This window comes from Vespa mandarinia, chromosome 7 (genome assembly GCF_050613455.1).
Source record: "Vespa mandarinia isolate Hongniang chromosome 7, ASM5061345v1, whole genome shotgun sequence".
NCBI classification, from domain to species: domain Eukaryota; kingdom Metazoa; phylum Arthropoda; class Insecta; order Hymenoptera; family Vespidae; genus Vespa; species Vespa mandarinia.
The window spans coordinates 3026182-3047914 of record NC_140816.1 but is presented as its reverse complement, the minus strand read 5'-3'; the positions used below and the strand labels follow the sequence as shown (position 1 = coordinate 3047914).

The 21733-nt window shown below is 28.5% G+C and overlaps 3 protein-coding genes across 6 annotated transcripts; all 3 read left to right on the top strand.

The window, feature by feature from the left end:
- Positions 1–350: 350 nt before the first annotated feature.
- Positions 351–5628, top strand: LOC118440409 (uncharacterized). The gene is given in 16 exon segments (XM_035863386.2): positions 351–824; positions 916–1043; positions 1137–1238; positions 1350–1474; positions 1645–1828; positions 1944–2047; positions 2226–2342; positions 2457–2572; positions 2663–2705; positions 2812–2964; positions 3030–3363; positions 3442–4458; positions 4834–4991; positions 5061–5196; positions 5280–5566; positions 5568–5628. Coding segments are annotated over 15 exon segments (3054 nt in total). The 5' UTR covers positions 351–824; positions 916–923; the 3' UTR covers positions 5626–5628.
- A 1191-nt stretch (positions 5629–6819) lies between these two features.
- On the top strand, positions 6820–9072 carry LOC118440474 (UPF0764 protein C16orf89 homolog). Its single transcript, XM_085658441.1, has 7 exons — positions 6820–7003; positions 7491–7589; positions 7746–7895; positions 8058–8359; positions 8446–8581; positions 8655–8757; positions 8847–9072. Exons 1-7 carry the CDS (start codon positions 6820–6822, stop codon positions 8971–8973), a joined length of 1101 nt encoding a protein of 366 aa, XP_085514567.1. The 3' UTR covers positions 8974–9072.
- A 279-nt stretch (positions 9073–9351) lies between these two features.
- l(2)k05819 (transmembrane protein 94-like protein l(2)k05819) lies at positions 9352–19682 on the top strand. 4 transcript variants are annotated; one of them, XM_085658438.1, is made up of 24 exons: positions 9352–9671; positions 9943–10077; positions 10161–10297; positions 10386–10579; positions 10646–11116; positions 11236–11397; positions 11640–11743; positions 11826–11914; positions 11984–12221; positions 12368–12461; positions 12549–12766; positions 12860–13095; positions 13170–13294; positions 13366–13514; positions 14050–14184; positions 14618–14758; positions 15089–15233; positions 15298–15506; positions 15589–15763; positions 16067–16312; positions 16385–16625; positions 16719–16812; positions 16904–17065; positions 17139–19682. In XM_085658438.1, the coding sequence occupies exons 1-24, from the start codon at positions 9505–9507 to the stop codon at positions 17209–17211; spliced, it is 4140 nt and encodes a 1379-aa protein (XP_085514564.1). In that variant the 5' UTR covers positions 9352–9504; the 3' UTR covers positions 17212–19682. The 4 variants fall into 4 exon arrangements, with proteins under 4 accessions (XP_085514564.1, XP_035719383.1, XP_085514566.1 ...); XM_035863490.2 differs by having other exon boundaries at positions 14615–14758; XM_085658440.1 differs by lacking the exon at positions 14050–14184.
- Positions 19683–21733: the final 2051 nt, after the last annotated feature.

Genomic DNA, 21733 nt, shown 5'->3' with positions numbered 1-21733 from the left:
TTGATATATGATCAAAATTGTTCTGATATTTGCTCTGATATTTGATAAAATTGTTCTAATATTTCAGTTGAATTACGTATAGTTTGAGATACAAGATTGATAAATCACGTGATACGAATTGGCGGTTTAATATTCGATCTACCAATAAAATGCGTAATGACTTGTAAAAATTATAAAAGAAAGAAAAATTAAAGAAAAAAATTAAAAATATATATTAATGGTTTTTAAATATCTAGCTGATTACACTTAAACGATTTTCAAAAATATCAAGAAAAAAAATTCAAATAATTATTAATGTTATAGTAAATTTAAAAATACCGCTTTCCGCCATGTTTGAAATGTTGCTTCTAGGCAAGTTGAGTACAATTTATTAATAAGAATAAAAAATATCTTGTCTTATTTCGGTCAAACACTGATCGTTCATATTTTTTATGTTGGCGTATTTAATACTGTGTTGGTTGTTGAAAGTAAAATTGAATTTACCGAAGAATTAAAATACAGAAATGATAAATCTGTGGTATTATTGTTTGCATTTGAAGTTAGATCGGTATATAATGGCATGAACGTATTTTGTTTTTACGAAAAAGAAATGTACTGGTCCTTTTTATGGTATATTGTCAATACGAGAATACAATTTTTTTTCTTGAAGTTAATTTATCTTAAATATTTACTATTTGAAGAAATTATGAAATAGAGAATCAAAAATATATGATGATTCATTTTATATAAAGGAAAATGAAATTTGTGATTTTGTAAAAACATGGAATATAAATATACTTTGGAAGATAGCTTCTGTAACATATGAGTATAATTAGAAAAATTTTGTAAGTAAATTATTGTTTGTATAACTATATTACCTTAATCTATTTAATATATACATGACGAATATTTATACATAAAAATCCATTTTTTCAGAAGAAATAATGTCTGCAGAAAACCATAATTTAAAAGTTTGTTGTTTCTGTGGTCTTACAGAAGACAATGAGTTAGAGTTTGGTAAATTTCATGAATATCATGGTATTGTTACACATTATTACTGTTTGGTAAATGCTTAAATACAAATGAATTTTATTTTTAACTATACTCTATTTGTATTAACATTGATAGAAACTATATAAATATTTGTTATCTTCTAGTTATTATCTTCTAATATGGAACAGAAAGGTAATGATAACGAAGGTATTTTAGGATTTTTAGTAGAAGATATACAAAAAGAATTGCGCAGAGGAAAAAGATTGGTAAGACAACGATTATGATATCTATTTTATTGTAATCTGTGTTATTTTATATTATTCTCTTTTTCATAACGATTATAAATTTATATTTACATTTTGGATTTATATTTTAAGATATGCTCTTATTGTAAAAAAAATGGTGCTACGTTAGGATGTTGCAATACAAGGTGTAAACGTATATTTCATTTTCCTTGTGGCTTAAGAGCTGGAACTCTTCATCAATTTTTTGGTGAATTTAGGTAATTATCAAAAGTTAAGGGTGTTTAAAAAAGTTTTAATCTTTTGTCTTAGTTTAATAAATTCATATATTTTTAGATTAATAATTAGGATATTCATTGTATTTGTTATTGATTATTTGATAATGATTGTATTATTATAAAATAGAAATAAAATCATATCAAAATTTTAGATCATATTGTATAAACCATAGACCAAAACAAAAAATTGATGAAAAAAAAAGAAAAGTAATTAAAGAAAATACTGATATATTATGTTGTATTTGTTATGATAATGTTAATCCTAAGAATTTTATTGGGACATTATGGGCACCTTGTTGTAAAAAGGATGCTTGGTTTCATAGAAAATGTGTTCAGGTAAATTAATTATTTATTAATTCGTAATTATTTAATATACAACAATAGTTAATATTTAATTATTAAAAATATCAATAAACAAATATATTTTGTATTAATATTGTTTCTTTTATAGCAATTAGCAATGAATGCTGGTTATTTCTTTAAGTGTCCACTATGTAATAATAAAAAAGAATTTCAAAAAGCAATGCTAGAATATGGTATTTTTATCCCAAGTCAGTAAGTAAAATTATGAATAAAGTAATATATTTATAAGCATATATAGGAAGATTATTATTTCTATGTAATATTTAATTTATAGCAAATATTTATCCAAAAGTTATATAATATAATATAATATTTTATTATGTTTTCCTACTAAACACACAGCAATATTATATGCTCCTTTATTTTATAGGGATGCGTCTTGGGAACTTGAACCAAATGCATTTCAAGAACTTTTATATAGACATGACCGCTGTGATGCTGTGACATGTTTATGTCCAAAAGGCAGAAACTATACAAGCATGAATGCGTGAGTAGTAAATTTAGCTTAGTAATAGAATTATATTTCTCTAAGACAACAATATTATTGTTTATACTTTGTATATAATATTATATACTAGAATAATATATGTTATTTTACTAGAAAATGGGAATTAGCTTTATGTAGAACATGTGGTTCCCAAGGAATTCATATGGCATGTGGCCAATTAAAATGGGCTAATCCTGTTTGGAGCTGTGATGAATGTATATCCATATTAGGTGATATAATTATTTTTATTATTGATTTCATTTCTTACAAATTCTTATGAAAAATTCATTAGAACATATTAATTTATTCCTACTTTACAGATAAAGTAAAGCAGTCTACGAAGAATGTAACAGAAACAATAAAGTATGTATGTTTTTTATAGTCATTATCAGATTTAAAGGATTTATAATAATGTTATCTGCTTCGTCTTTTAATGGAATCTGTGATTTTTATAACATATTTTTTTCAGTATTACCTATCGTAACATAGACACAGATACCAGTGATTCAGAAATTTCTGTGGGTGGTACACAAGATAAAGATGACCTTCCTATGTCGCCATACTCACATGCATGTCCTGCACCTCGATCTTTTAAACTAACATCAAATGAAATTTCAACAAAGTATGTGTGTGCATATAACCTTACAGATTTCTAATGATAACACACTTTTTCTTTATGTATTGCAGTACTACATGTGAAAATAACTGTAGCAGTTCTAGTCAAAACGTGTCTGCAACATCATCAGTCAATTGTAAAATAATTAAATCTAAAGATAAAAATATGTCACAAACAGATCAAGAAAACAGTGTATTACAAAAAGATCAAGAAAAAAGTATGGTAAAAACTGACGTAAAAAAAAGTGTATTAGAAACAGATCAAGAAAAAAGTATATTAGAAACAGTTCAAGAAAAAAATGTGTTACAAACAAAACAAAACAAAAACTTACAAAGTATGCAACCATCGATTTCGAATAAAAAGGTTGATGTGATCTTGATCGATAGCGATGAAGATGACATTGAAGTGAGTAATTTAATCAATTAATTTACTAGTATTATTAAATTATAGGAGATTAATTAACAATGTATTCATATTGTATAGGTCATTAATACTTCAAAAAAGTCAAACATTGGAGATCAAACTTTGAAGAAGATGGCCCATACTACCTGTGATACAAGAACTAAAATAAACAATTTGGATCAATCTATGGATATTTCATGTATTTCATCAGAGATGGCTGGAAAGATAAATAATAAAATTGAAGAGGAAAAGAAAATTTCAGATAATTTAAAAGCAATAGAAAAATATGAAATTATAGATAATATAAAAAATAATACATTTTCAGAAAATGAAAATCATAGGAACTCTAATAATTCATCTATTATGAACATTAAAATTACTAATGTAACATCTTTATCACCCGAAGTTTTTGCAAATGTACCTGATATGAAAAGTTCAGGTAATCATAAATCATTAGAATTATATACTAGTCCTTCAATGAACTTCAGTAATTCCGAAAATATTCAAACTAAAAGTACAAGACTATCATCTTCGGAATGTCAATGCAATGATACAGGAATAACCTCAAAGAGAAAGCATGAAACAAATATATGTGTAATTGGAACTCACACAAATGGAATAAAGACTGTGGTGATAGATAAATCTAAAAAAGTGAAAGTAAATGATTTAGAAGAAAATATGAAAGCTTCATCTAGTGCTATTTCCTATAATGGAGCTAAACTGCAAAATGATAATCCAATTAATATAGCATCATCGGAAAAAAGTGTGAAAAATAGAAGTATCTATGTAAATCAACAAATTTTTACATCAAATAATTATAGAAAGAATAAAATTTTTCACACAAGCAGTAATAAAAATATATTTCCTTCAATGCTGCAATTAACAAATCATAATACAGCAGAAAGCCAAATTAACAATACTTCATCATTGATTTCTGATCAATCTACTAGTGAAGATGTAATTGTTACTCATGTTCGGAATAGTAATACATACCAATCATTAAATACAGAAAAAAATTTTACTAACAGAAAAATGATGCCATCTCAAAATTCTGATAGTTTAGGAATTAAAAATGGAATACAATCCATTTTCAGACAGGTGAGTATTTAATGTAATACATTTTTATTATATCATTTTATAACAATCATATAATCATAAAAAGTTGAAAATAATAAGTAAAATTCTAAATAATATTTTACAAATATTATTTATACTGTTTTATATTCATATGTTTACCCGCACTAAATAAATTATTGCTGTCTTAGCTGCAATTTTGTGCTTTATAAATTTGTAATTAAATAGTAAATGTAAATATTATATTTTATTTATGTAATATAATTATATTTGATAAATGTTAACGATTGATTAACATAATGAAAAATATAATAAGAAATACTATGGTGCGGGGAGTAAATTTTGTCAAATTGATTTCCCCGTACCTCCTCTCCAGTGTATGTCTTGGGATTCTAACAGTGCGACGGGAATGCAGGGACCAGTTTTGCTAGTGAATCAACAGACAACCATGCCGGAACAAAAAATGATCGAGTTAATCCAAAAGGAGCATCAGTTAAAAGAAAATGGACAAACCTACTACAGTGTACCGATTCAAGAGGAAATGTCTCTGATGAACAGTGAGTTATAAAATGCATCATTCATAAATACGGAATTTATTATTAAAGTGACAATTATTGTTTTTATAGTTTCCAATCCAATGGATGCAGTGTGTTCTCCGAAATTGCAAGTAACCCTAACGCCTGTGATAGACCTAGACTGATACCAGAATCAGTACAATTACAAGATCTTAAATTTAAAGTTCGTGATTCTAATAATGTACAGGTATGTAATAACTACTAAAATGTAAGATATATTTCTATAAAGAATAACTTATGCAATAACTATTTATTTTTTATTTGCATTAGATGATCTTATATGATACGTTTTCTGTAAACATTAAAATGAACACTGCCACAAAAAATCATGTAAAAGATTCTTCCACGTCGGTAGGAGTATCAAACATGGAAAATTCATTATTGAAATTGGATGACGAATCAACAGATGCTACTTGCAGCCGCACTTCAAATCTTCATTTAATTAGTGATAAAGATAAGCGTACTTCCGATACAATTGTAAGTAAAAACGTTATTAAGCAACGTGATAATGTGAAAGAAAATTTTAATCCTATTACACAAACATTTTTTGCCAATATCAAATAATTTCAGTATAGTAAACGTATTCGACGATAAATGTCAATCGATGACAAGATAAAATCGCATGGAAAATGATATTTTGGTATTTAATTTTTCCTCTACGCGAAATTGACATATACAGCGTATTTTGCGATATACATAAAAATGCAACGAGATGATGACTCCAAAGGTGAAACTTACTTCCCTTTGGAATATTACTATCAATGGTGATTTGAGATTATGTGTTTATAGTAAGTGGTATAATTAAAAAGGGAATGATTTAATTTCTGATATTGACTTCAAATTGAATATTATACATGCGAATATTCATATACATCCATACACCAAGATATTGATAGTAATTTAATTGTAATAACAATATACGTTATGTATTTACGAAGTTCTCTAATAGCGATCATATTGTTGATTATTGTGGACATTCCAATTATTACAATATTATAAAACTAGGCATTAGACCTGCCCAATACTAATGACTTATTTAGTATATTTAAGGAATATCCTAAAAGACGTATTGATAAAAATATACGCAATATGATAAATCTCGTGTTTGGCCTAGTATTCTTCATATAAAACTATAAGGAAGATTATGAATAAAGGTATGTATAAAAATAAAGAAGAATGCTGAGTCTGAGTTAATATTATATTTAATTAAGATGCAAAATCTTAAAAAAGAATTAGAACAAATTTATTTTCTAAGTATATATTGTAGTAGCTTTTGTCGTAAATAAAAGATAAAAACGTCATAATACAAAAGAGAAAAAGAATTATATCATTATCGAACTTTTGATGCATTATAAAAGAATAAATAGAATATATATTTAAATAAAAAGTACAAATTTTTTGCTAAGTCGATTTTACATCATTGTTAAAATATATATATATAAACCTAGATATTTATAAATTACAAATTTTCATATATGGTAACCATCAGGAGTTAAGTGAAATTATATTTTGTTTATTGATATTTTATATATATAAAATATAAAATATCTAACTTTTTCTATTTTGTAATTTTACGAAATTTATCTTCTCCACGAATTCGTATTTGTTCTCAGACACAACGTTTCTTCCGAACGCGTAGGTGTTGATAAAATCAATGGTAATCCCTCGTGAAGAGTCTGGATTTAAAGTGAAAGATTTCTCGAATAAGACACGTCGGGTTCATGAAGAAAAAGGTGTAATCGTTAGTATTGCTGCGGCTGCGTCTCGAGGATGAACTTACTTGCGATAAATAACGTTAAGTTTAGGCTGTATGTACATTGACGACAAACGTTGGGGAGACTATAAAGCCAGAATTGCGAATGATCCTCTTCTCAGTCGTGGATGTTCCCCGATGGAGTGGAGTGTTCAAAGAATTAAGTGCGTTCTATTGATCTTTGCTATCCTGGGATGCTTCATAGTCAAAGCCAAAGGAGACCTTGACTATACCGATTTTGGTATTGTTACAACTCATTAAATTAATTGATACTACAGTTAAACAAAATTATATGATATCGCAAAAAATAATAGTAAAACAAAAGTAGAAATTGTTTCTTTCCTTTTATGTAAAATTATAATTTTAGTTTCATTGTAAGATATGCCCACTATGTTACGCGTATATACATACATATATATTTGATAAAATGATATAGTGACTAAATTATGATCATTTTAATTATTATTGAAATATTGAAAAATATCCTGTCTTCCTCTCGATAAATTTATATATAATTATTATGTTTATTGCAGAAGATAGTAGTGATATTTAGTTAATTATATACAAATTAATAATCGGCAAGTCATATTTTTAAAAATATAAAATTTTATATTTTATTTATGTATTTATGAAATACACGAATAAACTGTACAATTATGGGCATATATTAATGTTGTCATATTATTGATCTGTTATTATATTGCTTATAAATGGACAATTTCTTTCAGATCTCAAATTGAATGCTCTTTTTAAAGTTATCAAATACATACATAAACGACCGCAACAGATGACGATTGGTACTATTTATGCGATTACTTTAACAGAAGGTGAGAGTATTACAATATATGTACAGAAAAGCAATTTATATCAAACTTATATCAATAATATGTTGTAAATAATATATAATTTATATCAATAATGTATGTAAAAATATTTCACGTACAAAAAAAAAAATATATATATATATATATTCTTCGGAACAGTCTTTCTAGTAAAAACACTTTTGCATGAAAATACTTGTTATCTTGACAAAACGTGTCTCTATGATCTGAGAAAATTATTGGAATTTTCTTATTCAACGCAAAAACTTTTAACAAACGTAATTATTCCGATAAATGAAGAAATGAAAATGTGTAAGTATTCAACTACTTTATGTTTATCTTGTAATTTATATATAAATATATCTTGCATGTTAATTTATATAATATATAAATTATTATATAATATTAATTTATATAATATTAAGTTATATAATATATAATATATAACAATATTATGAAAATATTGATTACTAGTAAAGAAAGTATTGAATGATCCAAAATTTTGGATACGAGAAATATCTTGGAAAAATCGAACTTTGGGTGCGGCGCTACCTCTTCCATCTCAAGGATTATCGTATGCGAATGAAGAAGATTTAATAATGAAAGGAAGACCTAAAGAATTCGAAAGTGATTATTGTCTTGTCGGAATTGTTAAACAAAAATTTTATAACAAATGTTCAATACCTTCCAAATGCATACAAATAATAATGAATAAAGATAATCCAAAAGGATATCCTCTTACGCATAGATTACTTATTATACAAACTTTAAGAGCAGTAAGTTTACAAATAAACAGTTGTTTAAATATTTCATTGAAGAAAAAAATATGGTAACGTTATATAAATGTAAATGAATATTGTAGATGGGATGTAAGGAAAATCAAATGGTACCTTTTTTAAAATTGTTACCTATTTATTGTTCTCGTATTCTTCAAGATATGATTGACATTGAAGCGATTGGATTTCCTTATAATACGCGAGATCTGTTAATGGAACAAGGTAAAGAATTATGATGTTTATTTATAACAGAGTCATTTCTAAAATTGATCCTTGTATGTCATTTGAATTATAGTTGTTTTATGTGGATCAGAAGGATATTTGGAATTCATGGATAAACATTATGAGAATTTAATTTTAAGCTGGTCTCATCCTAGTGGTTGTTACAGTGCATTTGGGTATGCGAGTATATATGTGTATCTTTTGGTTTTTTATTTATTTGTTACCATAAAATAAATATTTTTGAATTTTTTTAATTCTTTAACAGTTATGGAGAATTTATACCGAAAAGTAATATGAATACCGATTTTGGATGTGACAGCCATGCTACAGGTCTTGCAGCTGCAAGTTTAGCATTATTTATTCGCAAAGATGTAGAAACAGCGTTTCAATGAATATAGATTAAATTTTTATTTTTATGTACGCATATACATAAATACATATATATATGGTTAATTAAAAACAACGAATGATTCAATAAAAATATTATGAAAATAAATGATTATTTTTACGTGAACATTGTACTGATTTATTGTTTTTATTATAAGATAATTTGAAATATAACCTTTCGCATACACTTTAAAAATTTAAATTATTTGCGATTATTTTTAGTTCGTGGGTAAAGAACGTCTAACCAATCACGTTCTTCATACTAATAATCGATTCATCGACTGATTAGTTATTGGCTATGAATCGATATAATCAAGTCACATGACTTGCAACCAATAAGCATAATCGAATATCAAGCTTCTCTTTTGCCGCTACTACCTTTGGAGAAGGTTATTGTTTTTACAATACTCCCACGCTTTTATCCCTACCATAAACTGAACGTGGTAGTTGTCGATCGTTGCCTATTGTTGCTCGTTACAGTTGCGGTGAAAAAAATGTCTTATGCATACGGCTTATTTCATTTTATAATTTAAAATATGGACAGTGAACGGATAAGGAAGCTCTCGGAAAAAACAAATGAAAATATAGAAGATAGAAAATATAAGACAGATCTTGGATTGTCTACAACTGCAGCATTGAGTATTTTACAGAGTGATATTAAATGCGTTTTACAAGATTACGAAGATGAATGCAGAAGAAACAAGTAATCGAATATTAAACGTTACTTTTTTACTGATTAATAATGTTCGATTGCATGTTATTTACTTAGAGCTAACTACAGTCCAGTTTGGTCAATTGTCACTATTGAAACCTCAAACTAATCAAAAATAGACAAGGCTGACACAATGCTGATCAAAAGGATTTGTTAAGATTTTAAAATATCGGCAATTTTTCTTTGAAAGTTCTATTTTGACTGCTTGTTTATGTTATGATTATATGTTATATAATTTGACATATAACATATGTATGTTTAGAAGATACAAAGCTTGGCTGAAGGATGCATTACATCATCGTAGTCAATATACAACCCTTTGTTGGACATCAGCAATTGCATTGTTAATCAATGGGCTCACACTTATTATTATATATCTGTCTACAGGTGAAACATGGTACGAGATATAAAATATAAAATACGTTTTATTTTATAGACTATCCATTATAAATGTTGAAATATACAAATGTTCTATTATAGGTACTCAACACTGCCATACGAAGGATTAATCATTTGCTGCTTAACAATTTTAAATTTTATTCTAGTTGTATCAGATAACAAACTACGTCATAATGAGATTCCTAGTAGAATTTACGTTCTTTTGAAACAACTTGAGAGTATGTCAACTTGAAGAACAATTAATTATTATATACTTTATATATGTTAGTAAAATTAGAGAATTAATTTTATATTGTTATATTTTAGATGCACAAGCTAGATGTACATGGAATATTGAAAATTATCCACATTTATGTACACCTTTATCACCATGTTTAACTTTACAATGGACATATCGCGATGGCCAAATAGTTAATTTACCATGGGCGTTATTAGTTGTTGGAGACATAATTGTGATGAAACCTGGTCAACAGTCCCCTGGCTATTGTATTCCATATAATGTGAGTTTTTCATGACTTAACCTTTTTTCCAAAAATTAATGATTTATGTACTATACTTATTTCTAGGATCCTGACGCATCAGCTTTGCATACACAAGAAGTTTATAGTCCACCAGTCCATAGTGTAAATGAAATATTTTCTACGCCGCAAGCAAGGCTACCTTTGAAAAATAAGTTATACAAATTACAAGAAACTCCATATTTGACAAATCTTAGAATGGCTTTAGATCAGGCTCTTGATAGGCCTGTTACGTATCATAATCGCAAACGTTTCCTTGTGATGGTCTGTTATATAGAACAATTGGCCTATCCACTTATTTTAACTACCATTGTGGCCATTAATTTGTTTCGTTACTTATATCTGTCAGAACTCTTTGGTATAGGAAGCTGGATTGAAATGTTTCTACTACAACCAGTAGCAGTGACTCTTCCATTATTACCAATAATCTTTCCTACTTGCTGGATTTTTCTGAACTGTTTAGGAATGGCACGTTTCAAAGCACTATGCAAGCTTTATCAGTCTTCAAAAAAACTTCAGGTTAGAATTTTGTTATTATAATATATATTGTAACTATATAGTATATAAAGTATATAACGATCTCACGATTTGTTCATATTATTAAAAGATCATTATAATCATGCAGATAATACATGTAGTTTGTAGATCCTTTTGAAGATGCAGATATTTCTACTCCAAGTCATCCTGAAATAATTTATAATTGGTTTGAATTGAAGGAACACTTTTTAAATATTCTTTGTGGGAAAGAGCATATGATGTCAAGATCTGCAAACATTCTTCATGTTTTGGGTTCTGTCACAGTATGTGGAATTATATATGTTAAATGTTAACACATCCATGGACACAACGTGAATAGATATTTTATGCACAGAAAAAGTCATGATATTTTGTAAAATATGAAATATACAGGTCAGTTGTATAATCACAGTATATTTATATAATATATTATTCAATAAGCACAAGTACTTTGAATATCCACGAATGTGTTAACATCATAATATATGAAGATACCAAAAAGTCTGATACAAGCTATGTATTTTAGGCATTATGTTGTGTAGATAAGAAAGGCATTCTTTCTTGGCCTAATCCAACTGCAGAAAAGGTTTTCTTCCTACATAATTCCAATACTTTATCAGCAGCTTCAAGGTTAATAATAAATACATCTGAATAATATATACAAATAACATAAAAAAAGCATGGGATTTATCATATAATTATCTTCCATTAGCACTGGCAGTTTAGGAAAAACAACAGAATCTATGCCCAATGAGGAGAATACAAAAGAAATTTCCAATAGAACGTGTTATGTACAACATGGTAATATTTTTGAATAATAAAAAAGTAAAAATCTTCATTATAATAAATTTTTTTTTCCTTTTTTTGTAGAGATATCTCATTCCACAGCAGAAGTATTGGATCTTACACATGACCATGCCCTACCATTTCGTTTGCAATTTGACGATCATTCTTGGAGACAACATTTAAATTCATTGAAACCTCTAGGCTTAGCAATTCTTTTGAACACATGTAATATGGAAACTCAAGAACATTATACTCAATTTTGTTGTCATGTTACTTGTGAAGCTGTCTATAACGAAAATCTTGTGCCGGTTACAAATAGACGGTATATTTTATAGTTATATTAGTTGTAGTATATAATGTATAATATATTTTATAATTATATTTATACTAATGATATATATAATTATAGTTATATTATAATTTGCTAACTCAAGAATTGCATTAGAATCTTTTTTCTTGTATTATTAGATGCCTATGCGAATTGGCGAAGCAAATTGGTTTTCGAGATCAAGCACAAAAAATATTTCAATTAGAAAGGCAATTATCTACATTCAGACATGTGGTATGTATATACATTACAAAACAGCACATTGTATATGTTTTATTCTTGAACTTTTAATAAATATGATTGACTAATCCCAATTTATAGCAAGCAGACAAAGTTAAAAGAGATATTAAATTTGCACGTTCTCTGAGTATTGCAACAAAGTTGAAATTTCCATTTCCGCATATGGTTGCTGTGGTAGTAAAAGAACGTAGTGGCGGTAGTTTACAATTGTTAACACAAGGTACTGCAGATATAATTCTAGATTCGTGTATTGAATTTTGGGATGGCCACGATCTTTGTCCCCTTTCTGCGTCCGATAGGTATATTTCTCATGATTAATCTTAACACAATAAGTTTATAATACAGTTACAACAATTTTATCTATATAAATATATTAATTATATATTATTTAGGAAAAAAGTACAAGATTTTTATCAAAGAACAAGTTTAACATCATATTGTACTGCATTTGCTTATAGACCATTAACTAAAGGTGTTAATAAGAGAATGTCAGAAATATATATAGAACTTCCTGCAGATAGTAAACATTTATATACTCCACATAGAAGTCCAACTCCTTTACCATGGGATTTTAGAAATGTTCTAGACCCTAAAATAAAGGGAATGCTTGGACAATTTCATTCTACAGGTAAAATTTGCATTTAATCTATTTTATACAATTTATTATGTTCAAATGTATATTTATATATATTTTTATTACAGATTCCTTATTATGTAATGAAAATAATGATGATGATGTAAATGATGTTGAAAGTTGTTTTGAACTTCAATGTAATCAAGTATTTATAGGAATGGTAACTATGCAGTATCAAGCTCAGACTGACATGGTAAAATATTGTTTTTTTAATGAAATTATATCCATAAATTTATTTGTGTTTATCTATCATGTACTTACCAGGTTCAGTTGATTGAACAGTTAGAAAGAGCCTGCATAAGATTCGTTCATTTCAGTAAAGAAAATGAATTACGTTCTCGTGTATTCTCGGAAAAAATGGGACTTGAGAGTGGATGGAATTGTCACATATCATTGCTCACAGAGAGGACTAGGTAAACAATCGTAATCTTATATATTTATTATTTGCAAATTTTTGGCTTCTTTTTTTTTTTTTAAATGGGAAAAAGATCTAGTAAACAATTTACAAAAGAAGTTTGAGGCATGTTCTTGTTTCGTGTATCTTATAAATACACACACATATATATATATATATATATATATATATATATATATATACATATAAACACTTATTTTTTATGTTTTTATTATTAACATTATTCGTTAATTTTTTTTGTGAAATTTAACAATGATTGGTTACAGTTGAATATCATCTCTCTCAAGTGGTTTTTTATTAAAAAAAATTATTTAATTTATAAATTATGGGCTTCTTTCATATAATCAAAGTGCAATAACATTCAGGTATTTTCATAAAATTGACGATTCTGTACCTCGAAATATATCTAATAAATAAATTCATAATCATGCACATATCCCATAATAGCAATAACTACATGTTTTCTGTTATTTTATTATTTGACATTTATTAAATGCATAACTAAGCAAACGTAACTAACACATCGATACCAGGTCAGAGAGTCCAGTGGGTTGTTGGGTGAGCCAGGCAGCAGCCATGTCCTCACCCACTCCCTCAACGCAATCCCATCAGCATAAATACTCTTGCATGGATGAGGCCAGCCACTTGCTTAATCGTATATCTCCTCGGTATGTTACACGTTATTTTTTTTATCATAAATACACTATCAATCATAAAGACTTTTTAAGATTTAATCTTATCATTTTTTTCTGACTCATGGTAAGCTTAGAAAATGTCATTTCATCGTTTCGTCATTATTAGTATACTTAATAAATATTAGAATAATGAAAATATTTATTTATTATATTAATATAGTATTTTGTTCTTATTCGATTTAGAATTAAATTTAAAATTTTCTTTTTTTTTCTTTTTTATTTTAAACACAAACAAATAAAACTGTTATAATATATTGTATGAAATAGATTATGTTCTATAATTCTGCAATGTAGCTGCTTTAGTGTGCTTGCAATATGAAATTATTTATCAGCATAAAGAATATAAAACAACGTAATTGAATTATAATAATAACAACTTAATCGAATCTATATTTTGTTATAGTAGTAACTTGGACAGCAGTCGAGCGATGAGTATGTCTGCACCAAGTGCTATAAATACCGATATGTCTACCGTGAGGTTTGAAGACGAACCCGCTGAATGGAACTATACCGGACCAATTCAAGCCAAAAGCACCATGAGCCATAGGTTTACATTAGTTTAAAATTCTAATTTAAAATTTGCCATTCTTTTTTTTTATGAATTATCGTAATTCAAATATCATAATTTTTATGATTTACTTTGTTTTAAGATTTTAATTAATATTTGATCGAGAAACAGAAATATTTTTTTCCCCCCAATTTTGTTTCATCTTTATAAAACAGTTTTACTTAGGTTCATTCACAACTCTTGCACTTATAACAAGTTATGTGCATGATTTATGAGTATGTTCTTTATTGCCATTTATAAATATTTTGCAGATTAATTATCAAGTTCATTTCTAAATGACGAAGTAATTTTTCAATAATCATGATACAGGGAACATGACACTGTAAGAAGCGAAAACAGTGTGCTCATGCACAGTGTTGATTTAGGATCTGGTCAGGAGGCTTGGCGATCTTTAAGTTGCCTTACTGATAGCACAGAGCAAAGTGCGCCCGTTCATTTTGATTTATCTAATCGAGTAAGTTAAAATTTATAATTAAAATATAAATTTTATCAATGATGAATCATATATTTTTCCGCAGGCTAAATTACCGCGAGGTATCGATAAAATACGACCTCATATAGAGTTAATAGATAATGTACCTTTGTTAGTATCTTTATTTACCGATTGCAATACTACTGTAACGCGAGAAATGTTGCATATTATGCAAGATTATGGCGAAGTCGTATGCGTTCTTGGATCATCTGCTAATGCTGAAAATATGTCTATTTTTATGCAAGCCGATGCTGCGTAAGTCATATTTTCAAGCGATAATGCATTTGAAATTTTAATTTGTAATTGTAGATTGAAAACTTTATCTTCATTATACTAGAGTTGCAGTAGAACCGTTATACCCACAAGTGTGTCAAAAAATACCAGTATTGGCACAAACTAGGCCTGATCAAGGGCCATCTCCTGTTGATTTAAGCAGAGCTTTAAATTCTATCGCTTGTTCATTGAGTGTAAAGCGCGAAGATCCAATTACTATTTTTCATCTTATCATGGAGGTGATTAGAACCTTTTCATTGTATTTTTATTTGTATTTCTAATAATAATAATAATAATCAATAATAATAGTAATAATAATAATAATAATAATAATAATAATAATAATAATAATAATAATAATAATAATAATAATAATAATAATAATAATAATAATAATAATAATAATAATAATAATAATAATAATAATAATAATCATAATAATAATAATAATAATAATAATAATAATAATAATAATAATAATAATAATAATAATAATAATAATAATAATAATAATAATTAATAATTGCATTTTCTCTCCTTAGGCACGTCATTATATGAAATGTTTATGGAATTGTGTACAATTTTGGTTGTGCTGTACAGTTACTCTTTCATTTGCGCAAGCAATATCTGCTATTTTGTTATTACCGCCTTTATTGTCTGTATATCAAATTGTATGGTTGAGCTGTTTGATTATACCCGTTTTATCAATATCCATGATAGCTACTCCTATGGATTCTACTATAATGCAAAGAGCAACAGGAAAGAATCAATGCATAATAAACGGACAGGTAATATATTCGTATTTTAATTTCATTTCATTTTATGTTGTTCTTAATAAAATGAATTTTCTTTATTCACAGGTTGCAATTTTTGTATTGTGGTGTTATGGTAGTAAATTCTTGCCTACTATTGTAACGGTAGTTTTATCACAGTATATTTCTTTTTTGGTTTTATGTCCGATGTATGTTACAACCGATTCTAAGTGTGTTTATATATATCCTGATTTACACGGGAAAGATATTTGGGGTGGTTGGGGTTCTAAGCCAAATGTTATGTTGGCGATACAGCATTTTGCTTTAGCAATATTAGTTTTACATTATGGTATATATCACAATATATATATATATATTTTTATGTATTCAATGTGCTGGTAGTATTTTAAACTATATTTTAATTATTTCTCTTTTTTTTTAGTAACAATATCAATAGGATTTGTACATAGAGAATATTCCATTTGGAAAAAAAGATCTACGAATAATTATTTGTGGTTTTTTAGCGCATTTATAATGTAAGTATTACTATGATATTTCTTTTCTTTTTTTTTCTTTTGCGAAATTTTAAAGAACTACGATTATGACAAAGATTTGTGATATATTTAGAATATGTGCACAAGCAGCATTCTCAGGGCATGTGTTCTGCCAATTTGTAAGAGAGGAGGGACCACAAATAGAAAATTTTTCTCTACATCTACCATTATCGTACTTAATTTCTTTACCATTGGTTTTTGCAATTAATGAACTTGTTAAATGGCAAGAAATAAAGTGAGTAACTCATCTATTTATTTCAAATTATACATTACTGTAATTACAATTATATTTAATATTGTGTCCTCAGACTAAATGTTAGATATCAAAAGAGGGCCCGTTTGGAATTTGGTACAAAACTTGGAATGAATTCACCGTTTTAAAGACTAATATTTTTCTAGATAGCAATATGGGTACAAACATATAGTTTAATATAAAATAATTGCGTGCGATAGAATTTGATTGTACATACATATAATCTTGAAAATTATAAATTACGTATCCGTCATATTGGATAGATAATTTGTTTTTTGTAAGCGTGAAAAGTTTTTTGTAATAAAGTTTTAAATTGCTTACTTAGAATTACAAATTTGTTCGCGCGTAATCAAATTGGAGAAACTAACAATATCGTATGTTTATGTGGGGTGCTTATTTAGTTATAAGACACATCTTTTCATAAAATATAAATGCAACTTACGTGCTTTCTTCAGTATTGCGACTATTTTGCTGCACAATGACGCTGAGATTACACAATATAAAAATATTGGACAGTATGTATTTCCCATTGCAATTTTTTATTCTCCGACATCGAGATTTTTATCTTTTTCTTTCATTATTTTTCTTTTTTTCTTTTTTTTTAAATTTTCGTGTTACGATATTTTTGAATGTATTTACAAAAGTCCTTCAAGAAAATTTTTGCTTAATTCGATATGATTTATCAATCTATATTTCATGGAAAATGAAATCTGAAACAATCTATTTAAACATCCTCACGGTAATGTCATTACGAGTTTTCAATATTAATGTACGTGCTGTTATGATAAAAATTGTTTCGAAATAAAACGTGTGATAAGAGTGGAGCAAACGAAGAAAATATTAATACGTTTTGAGAAGCGATAGTGCAAATCATGCCCAGGAGAAATTATTATATGTTGCGATCTCACGTTTTGCCAAATATCAAATATCTACGATGATATTTAACATGTTAACGAGAAATCATATTTGAAATCTATAAATATGACTGACTGTAAGTTATATTCAAATTGAATACAGATCTTTTGTAAATAAATATTCATTTTTCGAAAAGACGATTGTCTGTTCTTGTTGAAAAGACGACGGTAATTGTTGACAAATCCATATTTCTAATCAATTTCCTCCATTTCTATATCTCCAATTTTTATCTTTACTGTTAAATCTCTCTCTCTCTCTCTCTCTCTCTCTCTCTCTTTCATCCGGTGATTTCAAAGAATATTTCACTTTGTCTTATAAACTATTATCCCATATTGTTATCGATTTAAAAGTATATACGTAAAGTCACGCGAGAAATCGAACAGCCGCAAGCGGTAAAAACGTACACGTTTTTAAAATAATAGTATGAATAGAATAAAGAGCGATTTGCTCTGAAATTCATGTTCGAACATTCGACCAGCGGAGATTCGAAGTCGGTATTATACATACATACATACATACATACATACATACATATATGATTAAACGAGTGTGTCAAGTTGCAAAGGAATAAAGCCGTGCGTGCATCTCCGTCACCTTGCATTCGGTACGGCCGAAGTATGTGCAGGCTGTGCTGACTGCACGAATTGCACGAGTTGCACGCGATGTGCTCGCGATTAAGGTGTGTCCATGCGTGTTCACCTAACGTACATGTATCTAAGTACCAAAATATCCGTAACTTTTATGACGTCTAAATAATTCCTAAAACGATTCTTTTCTGTTCGAATTAATTTCTTTTTTTTCTTTTTCTCTTTTTCTTCTTCTTTCTTTTCTTTTCTTTTTTTTTTGTATAAAAATGATAACAGATATCGTTGCGTCATTTAAAAATTATTGAAACAAACTGATTATAAAAATGTGCTTTTTCATTTTGTCGATTCGTAACTCTTTCGACGACAAGTTTTGCGATTAGAGTTTGAGGTTGCGACAGAAATCACAGGGTGGCTGATAACGGAGTTCAAAAAACTATGCATCAGACAAGTCTCACGAAGCGATAAGGGCCGGTACATGTTGACTTAGGAGTCTACGCTCTGTCGGCGTGGACTTTGCGTTCGGAGCTGACAATGAGTCAAGTTGAGTCAGGTATCGCGCTGTTGTTTCGCCTTGTCGGGCGACTGTGTAAGAGTAACAAGGAAACAACCTGTTGCATGATAACTCGTGTTTTGCTTTGCCTTTAATGGAATTTTGAGGAACGGCCCTTGCACGAACGAATCATTTATTGTATCATTGTATCTATATACTATAGTTTATTTTTCTTATTGTTATTCTTTTTATTGTTACTTTTAAAAGAAAGAATTAAATATTGTATTTATTTTTTTAATTACTGTATCCATTTACTTTTTTATGTTTTCTGTATTTTTATTTTTTTTTTTAGAGCGGAGAGCAAGACACGTGTCTCGCCTGAAATCAAATCGATCAAGAAAATGTCTTTCTTCTTTTTTTTTTATTTTCGCTCTTTTTAATATTCTACGACCCGGATTGTACATAATGTAAAATCGCATAAACGTCCGATCGCAAAGTCAACATTTGTTCGACATACTCGAAGTATTTCGAAATGTATATATGCACGCGGGCTTGGTTTAGCTGATGCAACTGCGTGTTCTAAATTATACCGAGAAAATAGTGTGAACAAGAAGAGATTCAACCTTACCTTTCCGAATCTTGGCACGAATCGACAAATTTTTTTTTTAGGGTTTCGAGCTCGCTCGAAAGTAGGAATGATAACGTTAAATAAATAACTAAATTACCTATTGACCGTACTCGCGATGCTCGGAAAGATGAAATAATCCGTTAAAATCGTATGAAAGAAATATCCTCGTCCTCGTTTCAGGCACAATTCTTGTGCGAACTATTTTCAAACGATACCTTCCCCTCGACTCTTCACGAATTCGTACGGAGAAGGACGTTCTATTTAGAAAGATACACTTTCTTGATCGCTTGAAAAACATTATTCTAACCGAATATACGTGCATGTTTTATTCACACTTTTGCAATAAACGCGTCGTACGCACTTATTCATTTGCAACACGTTAATATATTTATACACTTATACGTATCACACGTTTTTATCGATTTCTAAGATCGCGTACGCGAAAATTAAAAAAGAAATTATATAAGCAAATGATTTTCGACGATTGATATTAAGTACATTGATATCAAGAAAATATATTAAAATTGAAGAGAATGCTCTCTATTAGATCGGAAGCTATATAATTTTTATTCTATGTTATAAGATATCGCAAAATAGAATTTTCCGCGAAAGATCGTCGTATTTGACCATTTTAATGATCCTAATGATAAAAAAGGGCATATTATATTATATTATATATATACATATATATATATATATATATAGCAATAAAAAAAAAAAAAAATAGAAGAAAGATCCTATTAAAATTTAAATATAAGAGAAAATATTTCTATGATTAAAAACACGATACTTGGTGTAAAGTTCGGCACGACTATCGGAAAACTATCATCACCGTACGCGAAACTATTTGTAAGGGTAATAGGAAAACGCGGCGCTTGTCTATGTCGGGCGCTAGTTGCCTGCGTAGTACTCGGTGGTGGGGAGCATGGCGTGCCTTCTTAAAGCTTCGCGGTTTTTTCAAAAGCAGCCTGCGGCCCCCACCCTGTGCTGCGCTTTTCGTCTTCTCCAATCCCGCTCGACGCGTCCTGCACTTCCCCCACGCTTCTACCGCGCTCTTTCTCTTTCTCTCTCTCTCTCTCTCCCTCTTTCTCTCTATCTATCTTTCCGTCTGCTTTTACCACGACTGCATTCCCCTCTCGTTGCACCGTCGAAGAAGGAAGAGCGCGTGCAACGGTACTCGCTTGTTCGCGAAAGAACATCGGATATATTCTTGCTCGCGTGAATTGCACATATGTACAACATATATACATATATACATACATACATACACACATACATACATATATATATATGTATATATATATGTATATACTTTTCTATTTCCATCCTTTATCTTTTTTACTAAAGGAAGAGTTAATATCTCTCTAAACTCTTTCGCGCTTTCGATTCTCGACCTCGATTCTAACTAATCTCATTGAAATCTTTGGATCGATTTAAATACTATTTAAATATGATATTTCATATTATATGTAGAATGAAATACATCGTTTATTTTTTCTCCACCTCCTCCTCCTCCTCCTCCTCATCCTCTTTCTTCTTCTTCTTTTTTTTCTTCTCTTTTTTATTTTTATTTTGACTGATCGAAGGTAGATCGTTGACCCGATCGACTTGGGAATTAACATATGTCGTTCAATTGCAGTCTCATAAATTGCAGTTTACGTATCGTAAGGCGTTTCTCGGAACACGGACGCGATGTTCGTTTCTTTCTTCACCCAATATATATATATATATATATATATATATATATATATATGTATATGTACATAGGACACATACATACATACATACATACATACATACATACATACATACATACATACATACATACATACATACATACATACATACATACATACATACATACATATATACATAAATTGTCACGATAAAAAAAATAACGATCGGTGAAAGAGTATCGGGGAAAATAGAAAACGTAATATGGAAATGCTATGTGGTGGGGAATCGACCGAAGAAAAGAGGATTACTACTTCGAAGATGAGAAAATAGAATTGCTACTTCGAAGATGAGGA

Excerpts from the sequence above, each read along its gene's own strand:
- LOC118440474 (XM_085658441.1), top strand. The coding sequence starts at position 6,820 with ATGTACATTGACGACAAACGTTGGGGAGACTATAAAGCCAGAATTGCG. Across the intron at positions 7,004-7,490 it reads CCTTGACTATACCGATTTTG|ATCTCAAATTGAATGCTCTT; the intron begins GTATTGTTACAA and ends AATTTCTTTCAG. Across the intron at positions 8,758-8,846 it reads GGTTGTTACAGTGCATTTGG|TTATGGAGAATTTATACCGA; the intron begins GTATGCGAGTAT and ends ATTCTTTAACAG.